The 25,574-nt window shown below is 39.4% G+C and overlaps 1 protein-coding gene across 1 annotated transcript; it reads right to left on the bottom strand.

Moving 5' to 3' along the window:
* Positions 1-478: 478 nt before the first annotated feature.
* Positions 479-25,274, bottom strand: LOC122665060 (receptor-like protein 4). The gene is made up of 9 exons (XM_043861117.1): positions 25,179-25,274; positions 24,058-25,104; positions 23,697-23,847; positions 22,597-22,668; positions 18,295-18,363; positions 17,549-17,617; positions 15,228-15,305; positions 5,673-5,881; positions 479-718 (listed from the first exon to the last, which is right to left on the bottom strand). The coding sequence occupies exons 1-9, from the start codon at positions 25,252-25,254 to the stop codon at positions 618-620; spliced, it is 1,872 nt and encodes a 623-aa protein (XP_043717052.1). The 5' UTR covers positions 25,255-25,274; the 3' UTR covers positions 479-617.
* Positions 25,275-25,574: the final 300 nt, after the last annotated feature.

Genomic DNA, 25,574 nt, shown 5'->3' with positions numbered 1-25,574 from the left:
GCCATCTCTCAAAATGGACAAAACTTTTGCCATTTTATGAAACCCCTCCCTCTACGAAAAAGAATATAGATTACTCACAAGTCCAACTGGATATTTCTCAAACCCAAACCTCACTTAACCAGCTGAAACAATGCAATATGCAATAGGTTCAGTTTGACAATTTCAAACCATTCAATAAGTGGACACATTTTGGGGGTGGGGAAGACAGAAAAAAAGTATGTCACATTCTGCCGAGGAAAAACAAAAAAAGTGAGGTTTCAGGTTTCCACTGAACTTTTAAACATTTTGTAATGCTCAATTGCCAAAATTTTGGTATGATACACTGGGGCATCTGATGTACTTTGGTGGAGTCTCAATATCATGAGATATAATGCACTTTACAGACAATGCAACTTTTCCAACATCCAGGCTATGGTACAGATTGGTAAAAATAGAAAAAGCAAAAAAACCACCTTCAAGGGTATAGATTAAATCTTGATTTTGCCAACCAAATCTCTGCAGCAGTGACAGACACCACTTGATTTGCAGGTAAATCACATTCAAGGTCCATTGTGTATGACTCAGTGTAGACGAAAGTGTATCTGCTCATGTTCAGCATCAATACTATAAAAATGCTTTTAATGGGGATTCACAGGAAATTTATTTGCACTCTGCGTCTCCATTTCCATAAGCATCAATGACTTCTGTCTGTGATACCTATTCCTCTTTGCCGCAAGTGCTGAAAAAGAATCATAAAATGCTCAGTAGAGGAACAATGCCACTCAACCAGCCAAAGAAATTCTCTAAGAACAAGAGAAAATAATGAAATACCACCACGATATTGATCAAAAGAAAAATCCAAATCCTCAAATAAATAAATAAATACAAGACATAAAGCAAGGAACATCTAATACGCACGCCGGTCTCATATTTCAGTCAGTAGTTATTAATATGTAAGCCTGACAATTTGGTATCCATACGCTCAATGCCACTTAAATGTCTCACGAAGGATTAAAGTAGGATGGTTGAAGTGGAGAAGTGCATACGGAGTGTTATGTGATTGATAGATTCCTTTAAAGCTTAAAGGAAAATTTTATTGGACAGTCATAAGACCAACTATGATGTATGGCGCAGAATGTTGGGCAGGCAAGAAGCGTCATATAGATAAGCTAAGTGTAGCAGAGATGAGGATGTTGAGATGGATTAGTGGCAAAACCAGGAAGGTGTCGCCTGAGGTGGTATGTACATGTTCAACAGAGGCTGCCTGATGCCCCAGTTTGGAGGAGTGATTTGAGCTAGGGGCAGGTCTAAAATGACCCTAGGAGAAGTGGTGACGAAAGACATGCATAGCTTAGGTATTGTCTAATATGAAGTCGAATAGAGCTGATTGGAGGGCTAGGATCCGCGTAACTGACCCCAGCTAGTTTGTTTTAAACTGATTTGTAGTTGTGGTTGTTATATTCCCTTTACTTTATTCTTATTGTAATCAGTTTTTTTTTTTAAATTATTGTGTCCTAGTAAAGATCCGTGTAGCTGACCCCATTTAGTTGGGATATGGCTAAGTTGTTGTTGTTGTGCGCTCAATGCTACACAAATACATTCCACACTAGGTCTAAAAGGGGGCAACAACAAAGAGAAGACTAATTACTACTCTCTCTGTCTCAAAATTCTATAGTCCTATTTGAGGTTTTTCACTGTCCCTTAGTGTTTGTCCACTTTAAAAACCAAGATATAAAGTTTTATTTGATTCCCATAATGTTCTCATTTAATAATTCACACATTTAATGTATTCACTGGTCACAACTGTGTCCCTCTAAAATGTGGTTTTCTTTTTCCCTGAACAGGACAGTTTTTGGCAGAGTATAAAAAAAATATCTAACCAAGGAGGGGCTACAATATAAAGAATAAAAAATTGTTTATACAAATTATTTCTTGTTCTTGAGGGGTAAGGAAAACTATATAAAAAGATTAAACTAGAGAAAAAGTTAATTTGTAGATTTTTCCATTGGCTCTGTTTGTTTCAGTCTAAAATAATACATGGAAAATTTTTTCCAATGTTTGTTTGCCATTAATTTGACATGGTAACTAAAATTATTTAATAATTACGTAAGATGGCATTATAACAAAGTTGGATTAGATAGCCCATATTATATGGTTGTAAAAACCATTTATTGACATGGGACTTACAAACGCACAAGTCATATGTGATCCTAAGCAATAATCATCTGATATAGAATCGATACGGATCGGATGGTATCGACCAGTATCAGTTGCAAATTAAAAAACAAACTATTTTTTGGCCAATACTCCCAAAATCTGTATCGATATCGGCTACCGGTGATACCGATATGTATCCGCCGATACCGATAATTGGAACCATATTAAGAGATATAAGGTTTCAGGTGATGAATTCCATGAGAACACATGTAGCACCCCATCATCCGTTGCTGTGCAGACAAGATACCCAGCACTCCTGAGACCTTCCCCTCTGCAACCACACAAGCCACAATCCGAATGACATTGAACCTACAACACTATTGCACTCACGGTTCAAGTACACAGTATCAGATTGGGGATCGGCCACCCTGAAAACTGATATGATACCAAAACGGATCGACCTGTATCGGATGGTTCTGCCCCCGATATTTCTTAAAAACCAGTTTTTTTTTAAGGTTTAACCTTAGTCCGTACTGTTCCACCAATACGAGATCAGCTAAGTATCGGGACCAGCCCGTGCCAATACCGATACGGATCGGGCGATACGGCTGATCCCAAAACGATACCTCAAACATGATTGCACTGAATCTGAACCTGCAACACACAACCCATTTGGAACCTGCAACCCACAGCACCTCCAGTTTCCCCCCACTTGCTGCTGCTACTGCTCGCTACACTCAACCTGTTGCAAGATCCTCAAGCTCTCGATCCCTCGCTCTGCCCTACTCGAATTCCCGCAAACATCCTCACACCTCTGCTGCAAGCCACCGGTGCACCATTTGAGTCCAGCCGTTGCAACCATCGTTGCCCATCGCTCAGTGCTCAGACGCTGTGTTACATGCACATACATGGAGTGCATGCATGAGACGCTTTGGTCATATGGATAAGAAATTAGGTCTTATGTGGACAAAGTAGTTATTAAAGTAGTTATTATATTTAAATTTGAATATGTATTTAGAAGTTGCATGTAAGCGAGGGCATCGTTGTAGGATTGTGGTAGTAGTTGTAGTACGTGGGATTATGGTGTGTGTAGTAGTTACCTAAAGATGTAAATCTCTTTAAATATTACTTTCGTAATGGAAGGACAGACTTTTGAATACCTAAATTATCTCTAAATAGATGAGGTAGGCTTCCTCATCCAAGCCAAGACGTCCGGCTTCGTCTGTAAAGCCAAAACACTCTAATTTTCTCTCTCCAACCGTGCATCATTGCCCCACTCTGCTGCAAGCCTCTGTTCAACCAGAACCGATATTCCTATTGAGTGCAGCCATTCGTTGCCCATCACTCTGCGCTCAGCTACTTCAATACCAAGCCACCTGTGCACCACCCAACACATCACCGTACATCAACGATAGTCACCGCGCATCATCACCTCACCCCACAGCAAGCCTCTGTGCAATCAGAACCGACATTGCTTCTGCAACAAGAAGCCCTCGCCCTCTCTGCTGCAACCAGAACCCTTGAGCCCAGCCCCAAACTGGCATTCTTCCTGCAACCCTCGAGCGCCACTGTAACCTGCCATCGCACCCACTGCAACCTGCCAATCGCACCCCTGCAACCTGCCATCGCACCACACCCACTCAACCATCGAACCCCCAAGCCCTGCAATCGAACCCCTGAAACCCACTCTGCACGCCACTACTGCAATCAGCACCTCAACCCTACTGTGGCACAAGATCCCTTCCCACCCCAACCATGCAGCCCCACCCTGCACCGCCATTCCCTGATAGCACCTCTTGCAACCACCGGCCCCATTCCACACCCTGTGCCATCTCTGCAGACCCTCTGCCCCCAATCTGCTGATATTCTGCAGTCACCTCAACCTCCTGCTCCTCGCATCCCACTGTCTGCAAGTGCCCCCGCCCCTGTTCCTCCTTCACCTTCAACCCAACTTCTGTTATCTTTTTCTTCTCTGAGATCCAGATCTGCGAGCCACCTATCAACTCAGACCACCCATTAACCCAGCCCACCATTATTAGATCGAGAAAGACAGAAATCGGAAGAAGAAGAAGAAGATCGGGAAAAGAGAAACAAAATTCTGGAGCAGTGGCTTGGAGCTCGTCGTGTTTGACAAATACAGAGAGCTCTTCGGCATGGTAAGGTCACGCTTCTCTGCCTCTTCACAACACCACCAAGACTTTGATAGAAGAGAGAAGTTGAGACAGTGAACACACAGATGACCTATGGAATTGAAAGGTTTGAGAAGAAACCTTCACGGACTCCTCAATGTCTCTACCAAGGGTTAACAGAGAAGACAAGAGTAAGTTGAAGACTCGTATCGAGCTTCCCAGTCTCTATTCTCGTTATTTCGAAACTCGAATTGAGAAGACTCATATCTAGCAAAGCCCCAAATTTTCCTGTGAACATTTTACGGACAATTCTGGAGGAAAATTCATTCTAACTTTTACCTGAAAATTGATGATATTCTGTAAAATTTTCATGGATGAAAAATTTCCAAGTTACAAAACAAACAATGGAAATTTTAATTTTATGGTAATATCTGTTTTACCAACTATTTTACGCCGAAACAAACGGAGCCTTAAAACTAAAACTATTACCATTGAAGTTTGTAAGAATTGATAAGAACCATTAAAGAGTCTAAGGACGCAATATTAAAGAAAGTGCAAAAGCTATTTTTAGAAAATATGTAATTAGGATATAGAACGAATCATACCGTAGTATATAAGTACTGATCAAAGAGTCTTACTTGCAATAATTGTAGGGAATGTATGCTTGACATAAAAGAGCAGATCAAAGAGTCTTAGTTGTGATACTTTTGGGGGAACTAATTTGCATAAAAGTGCTGATCAAAGGGTCCTATTAATGCTTCTATTTATTTGTTCCTAACTTTAGCATCAAAGAGCAAGCAAAAGTGTCTGCTTACAGTTTAAGTATACAGTGCATCAAACCAAGAGTAAGCATATCTTTCCAATTAAAACGAAGCAGAGCTACTGAGCTGGTGGATGATTTGACAAAACAAGAGGTTCTGAGACCAAGTTCATATTCTTGGGATGATTTTCCTTTTGTCAAAAGGCTGTTATAATATAAGCTAAAGTGCTGCAAGATCCTTGTGGTCTTAGGCCTCTCTCGCTTTCCATGTCATTGTTGTTGTATTTTGTATCTCCAATCATTATTTATCATTTTTTCAGGAAAAGAGTAATCATATCAAGGGATTCAAAATAGGAGATCTCAAGTTGTGGGAGAAGCCAGATAAAAGATAAAGAGAGTAGAATCTATTAAAATAAGGAGTGCAGAAAAGGACCATCAGAAACATTTACAGAAAAGGTAACTAGAATACTAGATAAGACCAAAGACGAAAAGGATTTCAGAAACTTTACAGGTAACATAGAATCACATAGCAACACTAATGGTGAGGCAGGTATACCAAGCAGTAGAATATTTTTAAAGCAGATAAAGAGCAGGCAATTCCATGTAAAAAATAAAAAAAGCAACGATATCTTTGAATTCAGACTTACAGATTAGATCTTGAGGGAGAGCAAAGTCATAATCGTTCTCCCCCTTCCGGACGAAGCATATATAAATCACCAATAATATTATGCTGAGAATAATCACAGTTGACAGACCAATTGCTATTTTGCCTGCAGTGGACAGGCCATCGTTTCCCCAAAATAGAGGACATGCCGGAAGTGAAGGCACACCACATAATCCTTTGTTACCAGAAAGACTGGAAAAGAAATACAGAAATCAACAATGAGATAATGATTAATTCAAAAAATTAGATAGTGAAGAATGAAAATATGAAAAGAAAGAAGAAAAAGAGAAAAAAAAAAATTTGGTTGGTGTTGGGTGGGGAGGAAAAGCTCCAAATTCACTAGACAAGAACCATGCAACCAACTAGAAGTCTGGAACAGACAAAAAGAGTATTTGATGTATCTCAATTTCATACCATATGCTCCAGTTCAGTGAATTTCATCTGATTGTATGCACAGTTGTAGATTTAATCTACAACAACAACAACAAACTCAGCCTTATCCCAACTTAATGGGGTCAGCTACATGGATCCAAACAACAAAGTACGGAAAAGAGGGGTGGGAAATGAGATGAGAAATGAAAAAATGGAAAATGAGAAATGAAAGTAAGAGGAAAGAGGTACAGCCAGTAAGTCAGGAGAATCTCAACTAAATGGGGTCTGCTACATGGATCCTAGCTCTTTTAGCTCCTTCAATCGGGATCATATCACTCCTCACTGGGGAGTCCCTAGGCCTCTGTTGAACATGACCATACCACCTCAAACGACTCTCTCGGAGCTTGTCATTGATCGGGGCAACTACCAAGTCAGCTCTAATACGCTCATTCTTTACTTTATCCTTCCTAGTTTTTCCGCACATCCACCTTAACATCCTCATCTCTGCTACACATGACTTCTCAGTATGACGCTTCTTAACTGCCCAACATTCTGCCCCATACATCATAGCCAGTGATACAACAGTCCTATAGAACTTTCCTTTAAGCTTTAAAGGAATACGTCGGTTACACAACACTCCGAACGCACCCCACTTCATCCATCCCACTTTAATTTTGTGAAACATCATCCTCTATGTCACCTTCTTTATTTACGATCGACTCCAGATGTCTAAAATAGTCACTTTGCGGTATCTCTCTTTCCCCAATTCGCAACATGTTAGTATCCATCATAGTATGACTAAAATTACACATCATATACTCTGTCTTTGTTCTACTAATCTTAAAACCTCTTGTTTCTGAGGTTTGATCTTAGCACTAATCCCTACTTTTGTCTCATCCACCAAAACGATATCATTGACAAAGAGCATACACCACGGGACCTCGTCTTGGATGCTCTTGGTTAGGTCGTCCATGACAAGCACAAATAGATAAGGGCTTAAGGCTGATCCATGATGTAACCCAATCGTAATTGGGAATTCCTTGCCTTGACCTCCCATAGATCTAACACTAGTCACCACACCCTCATACATATCTTTAATTACATCCACATATTTACTCGACACCCCTCTCTTCACTAGAAACTATCAGATTAAATCTCTAGGGACTCTGTCATAGGCTTTTTCCAGGTCAATAAAGACCATATGGAGGTCATTTTTTGCTATCTCTAAATCTTTCCATGAGCCTCCTCAATAAGTAGATAGATTCTATCGTGGATCTACTTGGCATAAAGCCAAATTGGTTCACCGAGATATGAGTCTCTCTTCTCAATCGGGCTTCAATAACCTTCTCCCAAAGTTTCTTAGTGTGACTCATTAGCTTTATGCTTCTATAGTTATTACAGCTCTGGATATCACCTTTATTTTTGTAGATTAGGACTACAATGCTTCTTTGCCATTCATCTGGTATCTTCCCTGTGTTCAAAATCCTGTTAAACAAATTGGTTAACCAATATACCCCTCAACCTCCTAGGGTTTTCCACACCTCTATTGGGATCTCATTTGGGCCTGATGTCTTGCATGCTTTCAACTTTCTTAAGGCTTCTTTAACTTTTATCACACTAACCTTTAGTATAAATCTAGGGCGTGTGGTATCTTGTTGAATAATGCAATCGCTCGGGTCATTTCTACTCGACCTATTTCCATTTAGATTTAGTAGGTCACAAATATACTCATCCCATCTCTTCACAATGTCCTTATCCCTCACCAACACACTTCCATCATCACCCTTGATCATAGTTATCCCATCTCTTCACAATGTCCTTATCCCTCACTAACACACTTCCATCTGTTAGAGTTTATATGTTGTAAGGGTATTTTAGGGACTAGTTAGTTTATTAGTTGCCTTATGTTGTAATTCTCCTTTTTCCCTTTTACCTCCCTAGGGAGGAGTATATAATTTGTTCTATTCTCATTAGTGAAGTAATATAGGTGTGTGAGAGACATTCTCTCTAACACACAACTTTCCCACCGAATTCTCTTTCTCTCCATTTCTTCATCTTCTTCTCTTCTTCTTTTCTTCTTCTATTTTCTTCTTCTTTCTTACCTTACATCCATTACCTAAATCTCAACTTGGTATCAGAGCACATTCCGTTTCTGGTTTGAGAGTCGTCCTACAAGCTCTCTACCTCCTTTCCCTCTCTTTGGAACCCTAGGTTACAAAGGGGTTCCAAGGAAGAGGCTGATATGTGAAAACTTTGAAGAAATTATGCCATATCTCTTGATGAAGCCTATGGAAGCACTAAGGTAGGTCTTCATGTGAAGACTTGGCTGTTTGAAGCCCAAATCAATGAAAGATAACCCAGAATACTGTTCCGTGAACAGTAACCCGAGAAATTACTGTTCCTTTTTCTGAAACAGCCCTTGTTCTCCCTCATCTTGGTTTTGTTGAAGCTTGGACCTGGCCCATTGGAGTCGCCCTAGGGTCCCCTTTCAAGCCCCCAAAACATTGGTTGCAAAGGAGGCAAGCCCAAGGTCTGCAACTCACTTTTTATGCTGCTGCTACAGTAACTCTGCCTGTTCTGGGAAGTTTTTCTTGTTTCTCCTTCATCCAAGGTCAGTTGGAGATGAAATCAGGTCCTGTGGAGTCGCCTTGGAGTCTACTTTCAAGCCTATATAGGCTCAGCTAGCGATATCTAGCCCTCTTTCTCTGCTACTGCAAACTGTGATGCTCTATAATGCTGCCAGTTGTTGAAATAATGACTGTTTTGTGATATACTACTGTATTGAACCTATTTGATGGGTTTTACTTGTTGAGTTATATTGTTTCAAGATTATGATTTGTTTTATAATGGATAAAAGGTGCTATTGGTGAAGAAGGGAGCTATGGTATGTGATACTTTCAACTGCTTGGTGTTGGTGAGGTATGTTGTTTGAGTCTCTCGTGTTGTTGTATGATGTCATTACACTTTGAAGCATATGGTGGAATTGGATATTGTTGAAGTATTAGCTTGGTTTGCTACCTGGACTGCAATTACCAGTATTTGAAAATTTCTTTTTGGGTTGAGAATATACTCCCCATTGGATTTGAGTATCATTTCCTTTTCTTTGGTCATTCCTACATTATGTCAGCTCTTGGTGGAAAAGGCTAGGGCCTAACCCAGAAAATGACAGAGATAGGTTCCGCTGTGACCACTGTGGGAAGTTTGGACATATGCGAGAGAGATGTTGGACACTTCATGGTTATCTCCCTGGTATACCAGGCAGCAGAAGAAGGGGAGCCAGAGCATGCACCTTGTTGACTGAGGATACACCTATGTGACCTCCATATGGACTACAGACAGGCACTGGTGTACTGCCAGCTTCCACTTTACAGGCCTCTACATTTGGCTCTTCTTCTACCTCTATGTGGGCCATTGACTCTGGAGCCACTGATCATATGACCGGCATATCTCAGTGTTATGACTCTTACTCTACCTATTATGGTCAGGAAAAGGTTAGAGTTGCTGATGGTTCCTATTCTTCCATTTCTGGTACAGGTAGTGTTCGTGTTACGTCATCTCTCTCTCTTGACTCTGTTCTACATGTTCCTCAGTTTCAAACTAATCTCCTATCTGTAAGCCATCTAACCAAATCCTTGAATTGCTCTGTTACTTTCTTTCCATCTCATTGTGTTTTTCAGGATTTGGTAACAAAGAGGGTAATTGGCAGAGGCCGTGAGGAAAAAGGGCTCTACCTTCTTGATACAGGTCCATCTTCTCTTACGACTGCTCAGTCATATGTATGTGAGCGTAATGACAATAGTAATGTTGACTCTGTTATGTTGTGGCATCAGCGTTTGAGTCACCCTTCTTTTGAGGGCAAAATTACCCCACCTATTTTCTTCTATTCCTTCTTCCCATGTGTTTAAGTGTGAACCTTGTTTATTTGCCAAACATTATCGTTCTCCTTATCCTTATCATGGTCATAGATCTGATGTTCTTTTCCATATTGTGCACTCTGATGTTTGGGGACCATCTCCCACTACTTCTCTATCTGGTTACCGGTATTTTGTTTTCTTTGTTGACGACTATTCCAGGTCCACTTGGACCTACTTGATGAAACAAAAAAGTGATGTTCATGATGCTTTTAAAAATTTTTATCAGCGCATTTGTACCCAGTTTCATACTCGCATTCAAATTGTTCGTTTTGATAAAGGGGGGGAGTATATGTATGGGGGGCTTCAACAGTTTTTTACTGATCATGGCATTATCCATCAAGTTGCTTGTGTTGACACCCCTCAACAGAATGGGGTGGCAGAAAGGAAAAATCGCCATCTGTTGGAAATCACTAGGAGTCTCCTGTTTGGCATGCATGTTCCTAAGACTTTTTGGTCTGCAGCTCTTCTTACTATTGCCTTTTTAATCAATCGCATGCCCTCTAAACTTCTTGGCTCCAAATCCCCTATAGACTTGTCTCCTCAGACTTCTGCTTTCTCTCTTCCTCCTAAGGTGTTTAGGTGTGTCTGCTATGTCCATGTCAATAAATGTGCTCGAACCAAGCTTGACCTCAAAGCACTCAAATGTATTTTTCTTGGATACTCCTCCTCTACCAAGGGGTATAAGTGCTACCATCCTTCTTCCAGAAGGACATTTCTCTCCAAAGATGTTACCTTCTTTGAATCTATTCCTTTCTTTACTTCTTCTCATCATCCTCTTCAGGGGGAGAATAGTGGAAATGAAGAGGCTGCTTCTATCCCTTTCTATCCACCTTTGCCTACTTCTCCGTTTCTATTTGATATTGGGAAACACAAAGAAGGGGCTGTTGTTGTTGATACTAATACTCATTCAGGTGATGATGCTAGCAATGAAACAGAAGGGGCTGTTGTTGTTGAAAATGGTTTTGGTAATCAGAAAGATTACCACATTACATACAAAAGAGGTGAAGGCTTGCATAATATAGGATAGAAGACCTGCCAAGAGCCCTCTTTGGATCCTCATCCTGAGCTCCACCAACCTCATTCAGGTGATATCCCTTCTCCTCCCTCTGATTTAGACCTTCCGATTGCTATTAGAAAAGGAAAGAGAGCTTGTACTAACCCTATTTCCCAGTTTGTTTCCTATGACGCTCTCTCTCCCATAAGTCTTGCTTTCACTGTTGCTCTTTCTTCTGATTCCATTCCTAGGAATCTCACTGAAGCTATGTCTGACCCAAAGTGGAAGCAAGCCATGTCTGAGGAAATGATGGCTTTTGAGAAGAATGGTACTTGGAAATTAGTAGATCTTCCCAGGGGAAGAGTCCCAGTCGGATGCAGGTGGGTCTATACAATCAAGTATAGGTCTGATGGTGCAGTTGAGAGGTACAAAGCAAGATTGGTAGCCAAAGGTTATAGTCAAGTGTATGGGATTGATTATCAGGAGACATTTGCTCCTGTAGCTAAACACAATTCTATTCGGGTTCTTTTATCATTAGCAGTCAATAGGGATTGGCCCCTATTCCAGTTGGATGTGAAGAATGCGTTCCTCCATGGTGACTTAGAGGAAGAAGTATACATGCAGCCTCCTCCTGGCTTCAAGTTCCCTTTAGCTGAAGGCAAGGTGTATCTCCTCAAGAAGGCTTTATATGATCTCAAACAATCTCCAAAAGCATGGTTTGAGAGGTTCAGGCAGGCTATTCTGAAGAATGGATACTCTCAAAGTCAAGCTGACTATACCTTATTTACTCGGAGTGGTAATGGTACCATTACAGCCCTTATAGTCTATGTTGATGACATTATTGTGACTAGTAATGACAGTGTTGAGCTAGCTAGACTAAAGTCCTACTTGGCTCAACAGTTTCAGATTAAAGATTTGGGTCCCTTGAGGTATTTTTTGGGAATTGAAGTGTCACAGTCCAAGAAAGGCATCAACATATGTCAAAGGAAGTTTGTTCTTGACTTGTTAAAAGAGACAGAGATGTTGGGCTGCAAACCAGCAAGCTCTCCTATTGAGCAAAATCACAAACTAGGAGAAGATTGTGATCCCCGTCTTGTTGATGCAGGGAAGTACCAGAGATTAGTGGGGAAACTCATCTACCTATCTATGACTTGCCCAGATATTTCTTATGCAGTGGGAGTTGTGAGTCAGTTTATGCATGCCCCCAAGAGTAGGCACTTAGATGTTGTATACCGTATACTTAGATACTTGAAGTCCTCCCCAGGTAATGGACTATTGTATGCCAGGAATGATCACCTGAGGATAGAGGGCTTTACAGATGCTGATTGGGCTGGATCCATCTCAGACAGAAGATCTACTTCTGGTTATTGCACATTTGTTGGTGGTAATTTGGTTACATGGAGAAGCAAGAAACAATATGTTGTAGCTAGATCCAGTGCAGAGGCAGAATTTAAGGCAATGGCACATGGAGTTTGTGAACTTATATGGCTGAAGCGATTAGTTCAAGGGTTTGCTGCAAATGATCCTATGCGACTCTATTGTGACAACAAGACAGCTATAAGCATTGCTCACAATCCAGTACAACACGATAGAACTAAGAACATCGAAGTGGACCGGCATTTCATCAAGGAGAAAATAGACTCCGGCTGTATTTGCACTCCCTTTGTGAAGACAGGTGATCAATTGGCGAACTTCTTTACCAAAGGACTTTCTTCTCTCCAGTTTGGTACCCTATTATGCAAGCTGGGAATGCATGATATTTATTCTCCAGCTTGAGGGGGAGTGTTAGAGTTTATATGTTGTAAGGGCATTTTAGGGACTAGTTAGTTTACTAGTTGCCTTATGTTGTAATTCTCCTTTTTCCCTTTTACCTCCCTAGGGAGGAGTATGTAATTTGTTCTATTCTCATTAGTGAAGTAACATAGGTGTGTGAGAGACATTCTCTCTAACACACAACTTTCCCACCGAATTCTCTTTCTCTCCATTTCTTCATCTTCTTCTTCTCTTCTTCTTCTATTTTCTTCTTCTTTCTTACCTTACATCCATTACCTAAATCTCAACTCCATCATCACCCTTGATCATAGTTATCAAGGCGACGCCTTGGTTGCCTAGGACGCCTAGGCGGGCACCTTGCCGCCATGGCGGTGCCGCCTTGCTTTTTGATAGTCTAAAACGCCATGGTCGCCTTCCCGCCTTGATAACTATGTCCTTGATACACCTCACCTGATAGAAATCTCCTATTCTCCCTTCTCTCATCTTTAGCTATCTTATAGATTTAATCTACTGCAAGCTCTAACTTAGTTAGGCTTCACAATAACTCCCCCTCCCCCCTTCTCCAATTAGCTATTTCACACAAAAATGATTGTTATGAAGGTCGACCAGTCCTTTTTTCCTTCTTATTTCAGATAAGAAAGCTCATGAACAATCAGCTATTAGACGTGAAGATGAAGTCTGAGTGCAGTCAGTGGAGCTACTTTACTAGCCTTCTAACAATTTTTATTTGAGGTCTGTGAACAAGCAAGCAGTGGTGCTCATCGAGAGGTTAATACAGTGGGCTCTCTGACTATTCTATTTGCATATTTAATATCTGGTAGCATGTTGAAAGTAGAAGGAACCACCGAGTCACATAGTGTATATAGTATCATCTCTAATATCTAAAAGCTTACTAGTGCAATTGTGCAAATACAATGACACATTAGAGTCTTTCATAATTGAACACTTGAATAAGAATATTTTAGGGAGCTTAGAAAAAAAATGAAAAACCTAAACGAATAGTTTACTGCAGAATGTTAACAAATTTCTTCATGTCATAGGATTCACATTTGAGAAGCTATGTATGTTTGTATTAGGATGTACACCAAGGGATCAAAATTAACACCCAATCCACTACTTAACAGTCACCTAAGCACAAAATATATAATTATGGTATCCCTAGGTTAGAAATCTCCAGATATCTGATGTAATTAGTTGTTATACATCTAAGACTGTTACTGGAAAAAGATTTGCATCTAATAAGATACGAAATTGAAATCATATGTTATGTGTAATAAGCAACTTAAATAAGTTGACATTGCAAAAACAAAAATTTAATAATTTATGCTCTGATCTAAAAAAATGAGGAAATAATTGAATTTTTACTCATACGTTTTAATTAAAAACCATGCCATTTTGAGCATGATAAGTTAATTCACACACAAAACAAGCAGCCCAGGCCATAAGTTCCTAATGGTATAATGATTGTATCAAGTTCCTCAATTTTGGCATCTTGGGAGAAAAAGTAATAAGATTATTTTTAGTCCAATACACCAATAGTGGTGAAGTTTAGTTTGGCCAAAGCATAGTTGTCAAAGCGCTGGGCGACCCAAGGCGTTTGAGGGGGTCAAAACTAGGGCGACACCAACAAGGCACCTAAGCGATGCCTTTACAAAACTATGGTCCAATGACTCATAACCTGCTGACATAGTGACCCAAAATTTTAATAATGCCATTTTGTATTCATCCACTTAACTTAGTGGCAATTTTGTAACTTTTTTGAAAATTTGGGTTAAACATAGAGCCACCTTTTTACTCATTTTGGGCTGGAAGAAGGAGATCTACTCACTTCATAAAGCCTTATCCTTACCCATGTGGTCCCCCTACATGAATTCTGTTGCCAACTCCCAAGTAGTTGGTCACTTCATCGAGTGAGTTGAATTTCATTGTAAATCTCAAGGTCCATAACTAAGATCTAATTCTAGGGAGAACATCTTCCTGATCTCTCCCTACAAGTAATAGGATCATCAACAATATTACCTAGTGAGCCATGTCTCAACTTATGTCCTTCAACATTATACTACTTTCACTGATATGGCCTAGCATCTCAACTCTCAGCATGTTCATTACAAAAGTAAAAAAGATGGGTAAAAAGCTAGCCCTGTTATATACTCTAAGCCTAAAACTCTTATCTAGGAAGAAGAAAAAGCCTAGACAGATTCAATTAAAAACAAATGCTCCAAGAAGGGGCAGGGGGATTGACTCTGACTCTTCAAAATCAAGTACTCTAAAGAAATAGAGCCCTAAGAATTTGTATAGTAATTAGAATGTATAAGATGACGGACATATACAAAAGAAAACCACATCTCAAGTCCTTATCCCTATAGACAATAGGTTAAGAAACATAATCTTACAATGAATAAAGTTTCTGGAATTCTTAGGCTTCCATTAAGCAAATGAGAACACACTCAATGAATATAAACAAAAACTAGTAGTCCGAACATACTCAATGGCTCCCCCATGAACTCCAATTGAATAAAGTTTCTCCGGTACTTGCCCTTCCAATTGATTATTATTCAATAACCTGAAATATGAAGGAAGATGTACAAAAACAAGAGATCAAACAATGTCAATTACAAGGGAAGAGATTAAACAATGTCAATTAGCTAAGTGTGCTTGAGGCCCTGGTCCATTGTGGACAATTAATGAAAAAAAGCATATCATATCTATTTCAAAATTTATCATATTGGAAATTTACAGCTTCCAGTGTCTTGACCCATCTCTGTTTATTTGGCTAGATTTCTGATCAACACTTCTTTCTATTGTCCTATTCTCTAACATTTAGCACAAACAGGAATGTAGGCATTTGTGTCATTAAAGGATTTATTTTTCCTGGCTTTAGATATTATACAAGACCCAAAAAGGAGCTACAAAAGAAACAAACAATCACTACATTAAAGATAGAATTGCACTTCAACAGAGCGGATATGACATCCAACCCCTTAAACTCTTTACATGAATATAGAATTATAATGCAATCCAGAGTACTGATCATGGAAGCAAACTGAACTTATGATGGAACTCCTGCATTTCTACTCCATCAGCAAATGGCATACACCATGGGGTTCCATCTTAAGATAACCAGACACCATATAGCCATTCCCATGGTTCGAGAACTCGTGAGTTTCTCGGTTTCGTGAGATCCCGAGACAAGATGCCATACGCATTCTAAAATTACACTTTCGTACACATTTTTTCCAGTTTTTTTTTTAGTTTTAAAAGTTCAATATCTCGCCGAAATCTCGCTGAGATCTTGAGATCTCGAGATCTCAGTATCAGGTTAGAACATGGTTTTTACCCATTTTAATTGCCCATTTGACCCATGTGCCCATTTTTATTAAAAGAGGGCAATGGACAGAACCCGGAAATGTCAATAGTTCTGTCCATAGCTCTCTAAACAAAGGGGAAAACACTCAAACAACTCTCTCCCTCAAATTTCTTCCTCTTTCTTTCAAATCTTGGGTGGATTGCATTGTTTGAAGTGAGATTCAAGTGCTAAACTGAAGATTCAACTCCAACAGTCCAAGAATCATCACCTATTTGTAGGATTCCAAAGTAAAACTCATATTTGGACTTGTTTTTTGGCAAATCTGGGCATGTCATTATGTTTAAATGGCCTGAAATAGACTGGATACCAAGTTTCAGACCCAAAATATGTGTAAAACCCACCGAGTTGGGGGTCTGAGTCAAAAAAAAAAAAAATGCAGCAACTCGCCGAGATCTCGACTCGACTCGGTTTCTGGCTTGGCCGAGATGCCACCGAGACCCGAGTCTTAGAACCTTGGCCATTCCTTGCACATGAAGACAACATAAAACTGTGGGACTTATACTATTGAGGTCCATAACCATTTAATTTACATAACTTAACAGCTTCAGTATGCTATCACATTGCATTTCGTAGTGTCATGTTGCAAGTTTACAATTGCATACTTTGGTTGCTAAACGTTCCGATTTTAGGTATGAATAATTAATACATCAGGTAATTTACACAAGTAATGCCTGTATCTACTATCTAGACAAATACCTCGCTCACTTAGAAATTTCAAACAATTGTTACATAAGATCTGTCTGTGTGCTGGTAGCCTATTGGCGGATCCATATTAGCCAAGTCCCTTAAAATTTAACTGTACGATGAATCTGAATCCTCGAAACATGCCCACAGCAGACCCTCTCAACCAAACTCATATAATATAGGTTTGATGTTGTGTATATCTAGTCAACTCATTCATAAAAAAAGCAACGAGGTATGGATTTAATGGTGGCCCTGGGGCAAACCCACAGCGCTTGGAAATGCACTTAGCGCTAACTCTCTCTCTCTCTCTCTAGTTGCTCTAGCAGTTATTAAAGCTCCATTATATAGATCCTTATTTACTTCATATACCTACTTGGAACCCTTCCTTTCCAAAACCCGCCAGATGAGCTCTGAAAAGCCAATTAAGCTGAAAGCAGCCCCAATAACTTTGAAAGGTTAAATAACAAAGAGTGAACAAGGGAAACAATCAAATAGTAATGAAGAAAAAAAATGAAAAACGATGCAATATCATCTCAAGTAATTACGAAGAAACGGAGGACATGCAAGAAATATATTCAATTGAAAGCTTTAAGAATGAACGTTATCATCATTGTTCTTAATTGGAAAATTCATGACCAAAAAATACAATAAGTATTCCATAATTTATAAAAACAAAAATATATGATAACCTTAATTATGAGATAATAAAATTTAGCAGAAACACAATTTTAATAGGTATAAAGCTAATTACTTACACAAGTTGCAGACTTGCAGAAGATAGACTATCTGGTATGAACCCAGATAACAGATTAGATGCCAAATCCCTACAAAATAAGCAAAGAGCATTAACATCTAGAGATAAAGGATAAAGAATTAGGAACATGGCATCATGGTTAATTCATTATTTAATGTGTAATAAGTAAAGAGCTTGTCCAGATTCTAGAAGGTAAGTGGAGAATTGGATAGACTCATGGGTTGCCAGTCAATCATATGTTAATCTTTTGACAGGATGTAACCCTCAAGATTCAGAGAACTAATGTGCCAAATCATATAATACTTAGAAAGATGAAATGATTTAATGGTTCACATTTTTGTCTTTTGTCTTGTGGGTGGGAAGGTGCAGTCGGACCATAGGGTGTCTAATCAGATAAGAAGAAATTGCATTATAGAACCTTTAGATAATTGCATTTTAGAAATTACAAAATAATAATTATTTGAAAAATACTAACCCAGAAAATATTTTGCATGAAAAATTAAACAATAGAGGAACCACAATCTTAAGAAACTTTTAGCAGTTTTTTTTTTAATAAAAATTTAAGCAGGATTTAATGGGAAAGAGACCTTTTTTGATAGGAAAGATTATTTTGGACTAATAAGGAAATTCCATTTCTTTCCAAAGAAAACCGAAATGGCTACACAAAATATAATGACTAAGGTTTTTGGTGAATTAATAATTTAATATGACAAGTGACATTGTATCAAAGGAATATGTTATGCTTACAATTGTGTAAGAGATTTTTGACCAAGCCCTGCAGGTATAGTGCCTTCTAGAGAGTTAGAACTTAAGTTCCTGCAGAATCAAAAGAGTAGTACCCACCTTACCAAGAACAATTATCATATGAAAAAAATATTGTCTAACTATAAATTAAAGAAACAGAGAGAGAGAGAGAGAGAGAGAGAGGGGGGGGGGGGGAAGGAGGGAGGGAGAGATTGCAAACGCATAAACACAAAATTGATGTTTAATGTAATAAATAGGAGTACATAAGAAAAATAAAGCATGATTAAAGAAGAGACAACCATGATGTTCGTCTGTTAATAATATGTTCAGTATAGATCATAAGAAGACCCAAACACTGTTAGGCTATCAATTGCATGCATTTGTACATGTAAACCACTGAGAGATTTAGATAAGAATGTGGACTTCTTTAACCATTGTACATTGCATAAAATTGAAATACCAACCCTTCGCATTGTGTTACCTGCTTCAACACTTCCTGGACCCAATATTTCTCCTTTGTGAGATCTCCCAGCCTTCAGAAGTTACTAAAACTATCTCACTTAAATCCCATTTTTCGCTTAACTATTTCTCAAACTACAGAAAACCTTGACCATGAGAATTTTAAGATCTTTTATGGATTTATTTTTGTAGAAAACCTAGGACCTGTAACCAGTAACCTTAGAGTGGAGAAAAGAGAGAAGAAAGAAGAAGAGAAGAGTAGCTACAAGGGGAGGAGCCGAATGTGTTAGTTTGCTTCCTCCCTCAAGTATCTTATTTATAATAAAACCATTACAATCATAAAAGGAAAAGGAAACTAAACCTAATCTAAAATAGGTAACTAACTTAGACTAGGAAACTGACTCCTAACTCCAAACAATTAAAGACAAAAAACTATAAAGGAAACCATAATGGAATCAACCACAATAGGGACACTCCCCCTATCGTGGTACACTTCTCAACACTCCCCCTAAAGCTGGATTATACAAATAAGTAAAGAAAGAAGATCCAGCTTGAACTAAAGAAAAAAGAACTCCATAATAATGCTAACACTCCCCCTCAAGTTGGCGCATACAAGATACTAATGCCCAACTTGAATAAAATGGGAAAAAACTAAGCTGTAGCAGAATCCAGCTTCAAGACGAATACAGCTCCCAAATAAACCTTCAAGAACTTGAAAAAAATAGATCTTCAAAACTTGGGCAGACTTGATCAGCAAAAAAAGCAGCTTTCACCAATCTTTGTCCAGTAATGAATCTCTGAATGATAATCTTGAAGATAAGTAACTAGGGTAGCGAGTAGATGAATCAAGCAACGAAAAAAAGCTGTATCAACCCAACTGAAAGTCCTCAAATAGGCAACAACCAAATATCTTCAATACTCTTCAATACTTCAATCTCCCCCTTACGGCAAACTCAACCCAATAACGAAGGATACCCAATGGTAATGGTGGAGAAACCTGATCTTCTATGTTTTGCACCAATGTTCCTGCAAGTTCTGCGTTCTACAATGTCTGCAGGTATACTGTACATAATCCCCCTCTCACGTGTAGTACACGAGGACATAACAGAGATGATGTAAGAGATAGGGCAAAAACATAATATTCCATATTTTTCCAAGATGTGCTAAGGGTAATGGAAAAAAAGAAAGAAATGGCGAATTAGATAATACCATTAACTTCCAAAGCGGTTATGGGTATATGCCAAAGGTATGGGATATGAAAGGAATTAGAATTATTGAAAGGGAACGGTGTTGGAAAAAAAGGATGGCATGGCTGTAATTTGGTAAAAATCCACTTTTAAATACAATCCAAGCCAAAGGGCAAACTGGTAATAAACCAGAATTTTTAAGGGTCAATTGGGTAGTCAAATAGGGGAATGTATTAAAAGATAATGGCTGTTCCGTAAATAACCAAAATTTTGTAAGGGGCCCTTGGTAAATAAAAAAGTAATGGATCAAAGAAACATTGCTAATAACATAAAATTGAATAAGGGATGGCATTCTGGTAAATATGGTGAACAGGATAGGATTCCTTTGAAAGAAACAAAGAAGGCCGTAGGGTGTAGGACTAAATAAGTTCAAAAATAAGGGCAAAGCTGGAAAATCAAATAAGGTAATGATGGCACATGATGACATGAAAATTTGGAGAATGGCTTAAGTGAAATAAAGAGAGAAAGGAGGGGTAATGATAAAAGGTAGTGTATTAGGCTGTTTACATTAAATACCTAATAAGTTAAAACTTAAAAGGAAAAAAGAAAAGTAAGCGTGAGGAAGGGGGAATCAATCGTCTTCAACCTCAAGGCTCCAAACAGCAGCGGAAACCAAGGAAGAAGAGGAACCAGCGGCAGCGGCAGCCCATCGACATCAATCTTACGAAACCCAGCCACAACTCTAAAACTCTCTTCCTTACAACCGAGAAAAAGATCAGCAGCAACATATGATCAGCAACAAATACAGCAGCAGTGGGCATCAAACCAGAGAAAATCTTCCAAAACACCAGCCGAGAGACTTTCTTATAGAGGGCAATGATGCCTCAATAGTTGGAACAGATCTGCTAGCCAAACATGGTGGAAACCAGAAATCAATGGGAAGCAAAATCTCCCAAAAAAGGGAGTATAGTCCTCTGGTATTGATTAGCAGCAGATGATAGTGGTTCTGTGGCCTCCGCTAGAAAACGAGACTCAAATAAAGTAAACCAGCAAGGAGAACCAGACATTCACGTAACGAGAAAAAGAAATCAGCTACACCGCCAAAGGTATCAATACCGAGAACCAGGGACCGATTCAAATAGGCAGCAAGCAACAGAAGAACTGCAGGAAACCAGAATTTGATTCCACAAGTAAACCTTCGATAGCAATCGAAGTAAACAGCAGCAGCGACAGTCGAGGAATCGATCCAAATAAAGTTTCCCACAGCAAGAATCACCCTGGAAACCAGAAATCAAAGAACTCTAGCGGTAGAGCTTCTTCAACCATTGACGGTGGCAGGGGTATTGTAGTAGCGGCAACATATCACGTACCCAACAAGGAATAAATTCCTCAAATAAAAGCAGTGGCAAACAAGAACCAGATTTGAAATTGGCCAGAAAAAAGAGTTGTTCCCAATAATAACCTTGATCGATCTCCAAGGAATCTTCAAACAGAACAGCAATCGATTCCAAAAAAAACACACTGTAGAAAACAGATCTCCGAAAAATCGGATCTGAACCTGAGCAAATCAAATTAGCAACTCAATGTATGAAACCCTAGTTCTTCTTCTTCAATGAACTAGGGTTTCTTTCTAAAAAGAAGGAACCCTAAACGACCCTCAAAACGGCAGTCTCGAAGAAAATCAGTCACTGGTTGCCTAGCTCTGATACCATGTAGAAAACCTAGGACCCGTAACCAGTAACCTTAGAGTGGAGAAAAGAGAGAAGAAAGAAGAAGAGAAGAGTAGCTGTAAGGGGAGGAGCCGTATGTGTTAGTTTGCTTCCTCCCTCAAGTATCTTATTTATAATAAAACCATTACAATCATAAAAGGAACCTAATCTAAAATAGGTAACTAACTTAGACTAGGAAACTGACTCCTAACTCCTAACAATTAAAGACAAAAAACAATAAAGGAAACCATAATGGAATCAACCACAATAGGGACACTCCCCCTATTGTGGTACACTTCTCAATAATTTTATTAAATATGATTACCAAGCCTCCTGAAGTCTTGAAAACAATCATGTCTCAGCTGACACTCATGGTACATTTCACAGCAACTTCATCTCAGTTGTCTTCACTCGGACAACAGAATGTCAAAGAACTATATCTGACAAAGTATTCAAAATGCTATTCCAAACAAACTGTTTGAATCTAATGAAGTTCATTTTATATCATTTTGCTACTCTCCAGCAGAACTAACAAAATCCCACATGAGCTAATAATCATTCACCTAATATATATATTACCTGAAGAGTAGTTTTATTTAGGGGTGTAAATGAATAGCCGAAATCCGTTTCCGTATCCGTGTTTGTATCCGTTTAGCACTACCCGAATCTGTCCGAAAGATAAACGGATGCGGATACGGATAGGCTATAGCTATCCGAAAAGCTATATTTACATGTAAACAAATGAAATATCCGATCCGTATCCGTGTCCGTATCCGTTTAGCAGTATCCGAATCCGTCCAAAAGCAATCGGATGCGGATGCGGATATAGCACTATCCGAGCCGAATCCGATCCGTTTACATCCTTCTTTTATTCAAAAAAAAATAACAATTTTGATCTTACAGGTATCTCATGTGAAACAATAGGAGAAAAACCATTAGTTGATACTTACAGGCTTACCAAGTTTGTAAGAAGGCTGATCTGCTCACTAATATATCCTTTCAGGCCTTGACTCCCAAGATCTCTGTTGTGATAAGAAACCTTTCAGAAGGGATGTAACTAAAAATAATTGAACCCAATGCTTAACTAGTGAATTAGGATGCAGTTAATGAATGTTGGTGAATGTTGAAAGCATAGCTTCGTAGTAAATTATAATTTGAGACAATAATCCCTGACCAATTCAAAAATGACGAAAATAAACTGTTGATAGTTGCCAAAGAGGCAAAGAGAATAACATCAATAACAATATTGATTTTGCACATGCTGTTAATTTTAGCTATGTTATCCGGACATGGCAAAGCATCCAGCTTAGGTGCAGCAAAGACTGCGTCTTCCGTTCTCATTCGCTTACATGAAGTGGCAGACACACATACAGCTCATAATTTGAAGCATCCATAGGGAGAGAGTTATTTCCATGGCTTGTGGAGATAGCCTCTCTCAACAGATCTTGGTTTCCTGCCCAATGGCAATTTAGCTGGCACGGAAAATTTGTGAACTACTGGATGTGACCAACCTATCCAATGGTCAGAACAGCCAAATCAACAATACATGTGACAAAAAATACTGGCCAGCAGACATAAGCTCTCGGACAAGTCATGTAGAAAACTTGTTTACCAAATTTGTAAATTCCATTAATGAAATTTTTGAACCAACATTATTGAAAAAATACTGTTAATATATAACGACATCAACCACATATAAAAGAAATATAATATCATGCCAAAGAGATTATGATGAACATAGTTTAATGAGAAACCATCTACTCATGTTCATTTTTGGAGCATATAAACCAAGTCAATGTATAGCTTTGACATTCCAAGTCACACACTAGTTGGATTTCATCATTCAATAACGAGAATGCTCATGCTATGTCAATAGAAGAACTTCTCCTAGTGTTGTCCGTGTACCATAAAATGTTTATCATCTTTGCATGGAGACTCTTCACATTGCCCGTATTATTTTCCTTGACAAAAATTGCTAATCATACAATTTACACATGCCTTCATCGTTAAGAACAAAAGAAATCTTGCATAAACATGAGACAGTTCTTACATTTGGAATACCACGAGGCCAGACTTGGCAGCGTTAGGAAGGCAAGTAACTCCCTCCCAAGCATCCCAACTATGAGGAGCGCAGGGATCTCCATTCCAACCCATTCTATCAGGAATACGCAGTGACTGTTTCAACGCTCGCATCGCAGCCACTTCCCATTAGAAGGAAAAAGAAACCATTAATCAACATCAAATTATACGACTATTACCCATAAAAAAGGGAGGGGGGGGGGGGAGAAGCAGGGAAAGTATTCTCAAGCTCCTGACTTTCTGCAACTCCCTCCAACTCTAACCCGGACTGTCAAAGAAACAGAATCCAATGGATAAAAAAAATTTACAAACTTAAAACATTACCCATATACCTTGTTCGGTAACTGTAGACAGATCCTTGGGAACCAGAGCATAATTCTCAAGTCCACAAATCAACGGAGCACCAACCACAGGAACGAACTTCACACTCAAAACCGTACTGTTCAAATTGTTGATGGTATAATGCCAATTGAGAGCCACAAAACTCCCAACCTGCTTAAAAATATCAATCCTACTAACATTCCTCCCATTGATCAACACATCAAAAACCCGCTGCCCGGCCTGTGTGACGCTGCTATCTATCTCCGCAAAATGAAACCACACCAAGTAATCTGATTTCGCATCCACAGACAACTGATACTCCAAAGCTCCACCTCCTGTAACCGTAACCGCAGTCTGATACAACTGCATCGGGAAGTAATTCGGGGGTTGCTCAGTGCCAAGAATACTTCTTGTAGTTGAAACAGTTTGAATGCCGGCCATGTCACCGAGTCGGAACTTGGCATCGGATTGCCAAGCTCGGCCGAATAAATCGGTGTCATTACTGAAACCCGAACCCAATAGATTAGAACCGCAAGTCAAACGCCCGTAATTGACCAAAATAAGGTCATTACCAGTCGACGAAGAGTCGTAGCTCAATGGATCGACCTGAATAATCTCGAGAGATCCAATGACAGGAGGATCAGTAGCAATGCTGTAAAAACAAATGTCGGCTTCCCCGCCGGCGACGAAGGCGAAGAGGTCGGAAAAACCACCGGATTTGCTTACGGTCTCCGGCCATGGTGAGCGCCAGCTGAAGACGAGGGTGCCCTCGACAGAGGTGTCGAAGCTTGGGGAATGCATCTCTCCGTCGTAATTGTCGTAGACGGTAAATGTACGAATGTAGTACCGGCCGTTAGGGACGTTGACGATGTAGCAATTCTTCTTGCCGAAGGAGATGGGGAAGAACCGAAGGGTTTGTTCCTGCGTTTGAGTGAATAGGTGGGGTTCGGAGACGTAGCCAGGAAAGCCTCCGGTATAGAATCGGTCGGAGAGCCATGAATCGTTGAAGCTGCCGGTGAAGTTGGTTTTGCCGCCGCAGTCAATTCTGTACGATGTGTCTGCATTTGAAATGGTTAGTGAAAGTTGGAATTGAAGAGAATGAAGCAGGGGAAAGATGAGATGAGAAGCTTACCGTAGGGGTAGTGGTTGAGTTGAGCAGAAGAAGAGGAAGAGAGGAGGAGAAGAGAGAGTAGGAAGAAGAAAGACATTGCAGAAGTTCGGAGTTCGGACATGAGAGAGAGGGAGAATAAATGGAGAGTGGACTTCAAAAGAAAAACTAAAAAGGGAAAGGATAGTAGAAGGAAAGGAAAGTCTTCCCAAATCCCAACTCGGATTTGAGGAAGAAGAAGAAGAAGAAGCAAAAAAAGGCGAGATTGGCGGAGGAGAGAGAAAGAGATTAACAGAGACTCGAAGCTGCCAACTACTGTAGTACTTTACCACCACCTGTTAAGGGAAAATGCGGTTTCTTTTTCATGGAGCTTGATAGACATCACGATCACAGAGAGTTCTCTTATTGTCACGAAAACGT

This window comes from Telopea speciosissima, chromosome 6, assembly GCF_018873765.1.
Source record: "Telopea speciosissima isolate NSW1024214 ecotype Mountain lineage chromosome 6, Tspe_v1, whole genome shotgun sequence".
In the NCBI taxonomy this organism is placed as follows: domain Eukaryota; kingdom Viridiplantae; phylum Streptophyta; class Magnoliopsida; order Proteales; family Proteaceae; genus Telopea; species Telopea speciosissima.
The sequence above is the reverse complement of the archived record's forward strand: the minus strand, read 5'-3'. Positions and strand labels throughout refer to the sequence as shown.

Excerpts from the sequence above, each read along its gene's own strand:
- LOC122665060 (XM_043861117.1), bottom strand. The coding sequence starts at position 25,254 with ATGTCTTTCTTCTTCCTACTCTCTCTTCTCCTCCTCTCTTCCTCTTCT. Across the intron at positions 15,306-17,548 it reads TCTGCAAGTCTGCAACTTGT|GTTATTGAATAATAATCAAT; the intron begins GTAAGTAATTAG and ends TTCATATTTCAG. Across the intron at positions 719-5,672 it reads TCTCCCTCAAGATCTAATCT|CACTTGCGGCAAAGAGGAAT; the intron begins GTAAGTCTGAAT and ends ATTCTTTTTCAG.